At 33.8% G+C, this 3,185-nt stretch overlaps 1 protein-coding gene across 1 annotated transcript; it reads left to right on the top strand.

Annotated features, from left to right (window-relative positions):
- Positions 1-28: 28 nt before the first annotated feature.
- On the top strand, positions 29-2,932 carry LOC105315636 (sperm flagellar protein 2-like; the record flags this gene model as incomplete). The annotated part of the gene is made up of 8 exons (XM_020006841.1): positions 29-61; positions 222-340; positions 481-550; positions 698-885; positions 1,233-1,467; positions 2,073-2,180; positions 2,344-2,446; positions 2,697-2,932. Coding segments are annotated over exons 1-8 (1,092 nt in total), but the record flags the coding sequence as incomplete, so codon positions are not given.
- Positions 2,933-3,185: the final 253 nt, after the last annotated feature.

The following is a 3,185-nucleotide window of genomic DNA, read 5'->3' as shown; positions in this document are numbered from 1 at the left end:
AGAGAGAGGAGGAGAAGGAAAGTACTGAATGAGCCAACTAAGAGCATTGAAAGAACAAGAGGTAACATGTACATGCACATGTATTATACTTACTGGCTATACATGTACATGTATGTGCATACATGTACATGACTTTTAAAATAATGATGTACAGTGTAGCTATTTTTACCTTTTTGTCTTTCCATTTTTTCCATTTTTTTCTTTCTCCCTCTTTCTCAAAGGAGCACAGGAGGGATCAGATATTAGCTGACAGGCTCAACCGTCAGTCGTTGCAGGAGAAGAGAATAGTAACACAACTGATGCAGATCCGTAAAGAGAAAGACAACATTAGAGAAAACAGGTACATCATGTACTACATGTACATCTCTGGCCATGTGTGAGGGATAAAATCATTCACATTCTACAATAAAATATCACTGCATTGTTTTATTGTACATGTATAGATTATTTTTATTATAATTAATGTGTTTTAATGTTTAGGATTTTGAGACAGAAGCAGTATGAAAAGGAAAGAGAGAGAGAATTTGTACTTGCACTTGAAAGAGAAGCTGTAAGATCATGTACACAATGAATTTAGGTCTTGTAATTTTTGACACAATTTCTTTACACATACATGTGTACATGTAATACACATGCATTATTATTGCAGTTTATTCCTTTCCATTTTAAAATGTTTTTCTTCATTTTATATTGTTAGTTGGAGGCTAAAAGAAAAGCTGTTGTTGAGGAGATATTGTTCAAAGCTAAGCAAGACAAGCGGAAGCAGTTGCTTCAGGAGAGAGCGAGACAGAATTACGAGAAACACTATCAGATCTGTCACTCTATCATACTCCAAATGGTGGACCTAAGCACAAAGATTGGAGAATACAGGGAACTTACTCAATGGTACATGTACATGTATGTACATGTACAGTACTAGTATCCTTAAGTAAAAGCCCTTTTCAATTAGAAGTCATGGGTTACATGCACATGTACATTCATTAAAGAAAATAATTAAAAGTCTATTTATACAAAAAAATTTATACAGTGTTTACATGTACAAATGTATGCATGTACATGTACATGTAGGAGAACCAAATAGAAGCTGTTATACATGTGTACATGTACATGTACATGTACATATGGTAGATGTATATGTACATGTACATGTAGTTATATGATAATTATATGTGTACATGTACATGTACATGTTTAAGTCTTTTCTATTTTACATTTCCTATTTCACCCACTAGTGCTATACCGGTTAAGATGATACGTGATTGGAAGCTATTGTTTCTATTCAATAAACCACTTTATGAGGACAGTGGTCTTGTAACTGCTACTGAAGAGGAAGAAGAGAAAGGAGAGGGAGAGAGAGAAAAAGGAGGAGAGGGAGAGAGCGTCAGTCTCCAATCTACTAGTTCAGTCGATGATAAAAATGCTGAAGCTGACGATATACTTGATGATGCTGATTTACAAGAATATCTAGTAATTTTACATGTACATGTACATCCATTTTACTCATACATGTACATGTACATTGTATGTGTACATGTACATGTATGTCAGGGTTTCCCACAAAGCATGCTAAGTGAGCTAAACAGCATGAGCTTCATGAGCTGACAAGCACTACAATACAGTACATGGCATTTGGAGCAACTTTAAAAATTCATAAAAAATCCAAACTTCATTGGAATCAGTACAAACTTTCTATGCAGCATAAGAACATCTATATGTATCAGAGAAATTATAAAAATGAAGAATTCTCTCCTAGCCATTTTTGATGAAATTTGGCTTGATACCAAGGCTATAGCCTTGGGTAATTTGCCCGATTTTTGAGCAACTTTAAAAATTCATAAAAAATCCAAATTTGATCGGAATCAACTAAAATTTTCTACACAACATAAGAACATGTATATGTATCAGAAAAAATTATTAAAATGAAAAATTCTCTCCTTGTGATTTTTCTCAATTTACCCTGTACTATAGTACAGGTTCTATGGCCCAAATTTTGAGCAACTTGACAATTGATTGACTAGAAATTACACATGTATCTTTTGAATATTAAATATATATTATTCTTTTCTTTATAGCAAGTAACTAACGAGTGGTCCAGTGACATTACTGAGTGTCCTCATCCTCCTAATATGGTATTGTCTCATATTGTGTATCGACTCATTGAACTAGTCAAACCACCTCAAGTAAGTGATGGAAATACATGCAGTACATGTACATGTACATGTACAATAGCATCCTCTTTCATACATGTACATGTACATTTATATACGTACATGTACATGTATGTATATAAATGTACACTGTACATGTACTGTACATTGTTTTTATCATGTTTTTTTTCTTTAGCCTCCTTCCAATCCACCGTCACTGCCTAAGTTTTATTTAAAAGGATCATTCGTTGGTCTTCCATTCACTGGAAAAACTTCATCACTTAAATACATCAATGAAAGTACGACTACACATACATGTACATGTACCTGTGCATGTATAAACACATTGTACATTGCTATTAGGCAACTACTGTACATATAATGTACATGTACAATGTACATACTGTATGAACTTCATTGCATTATATTGATAATAAAGCAATGACATGTACATGTACATATGACATTTGTGTATGCTAAAACTATGTACATGTACTATCTAATATATTTTTATTAATTTAATTTTTCTCTACATTGTGTAATGTATAGCTCTTGGTGTCCTAATACTGAGTCCTAATGATTTGGTGATTAAAGCTATTGAAGTGTACAAGTCAGAGCTGACAGAGAGATACACCAGTGGGCCAGCCTCGCTCTCATCAGTGGAAGAGGAGGAGGAGGGAGGAGAGGGGGAAGGAGCCAAGGCTGATAGCGTCAAAGAAGAAGAAGGAGCTGAAGAAAATGAAGAAAAAGATGCTGAAGACTCTAAGAAGCAAAGCCCTTTTGAAGTAAATCAATTTTATACATGTACAGTGTACATGCAACACTACTTTTAATTTTACATGTACATGTACATGTATGCCAAAAACTGTGATACATGTATGTACACAGTTAACGAATGTAAAAAATACATGTATAGAGATGTGATGGAGAACTGCAGGAGTAACTGCATAAAACATGCATTTACATGTACATGTACATGTACATTGTAACTGTATATACTGTATTATTTTGTCAGGACTCTTCATTAAATAATGTGCT

The sequence above is a fragment of the Amphimedon queenslandica genome, unplaced genomic scaffold, assembly GCF_000090795.2.
Source record: "Amphimedon queenslandica unplaced genomic scaffold, v1.1 AMPQUscaffold_9105_Cont18952, whole genome shotgun sequence".
In the NCBI taxonomy this organism is placed as follows: domain Eukaryota; kingdom Metazoa; phylum Porifera; class Demospongiae; order Haplosclerida; family Niphatidae; genus Amphimedon; species Amphimedon queenslandica.
The sequence above is the reverse complement of the archived record's forward strand: the minus strand, read 5'-3'. Positions and strand labels throughout refer to the sequence as shown.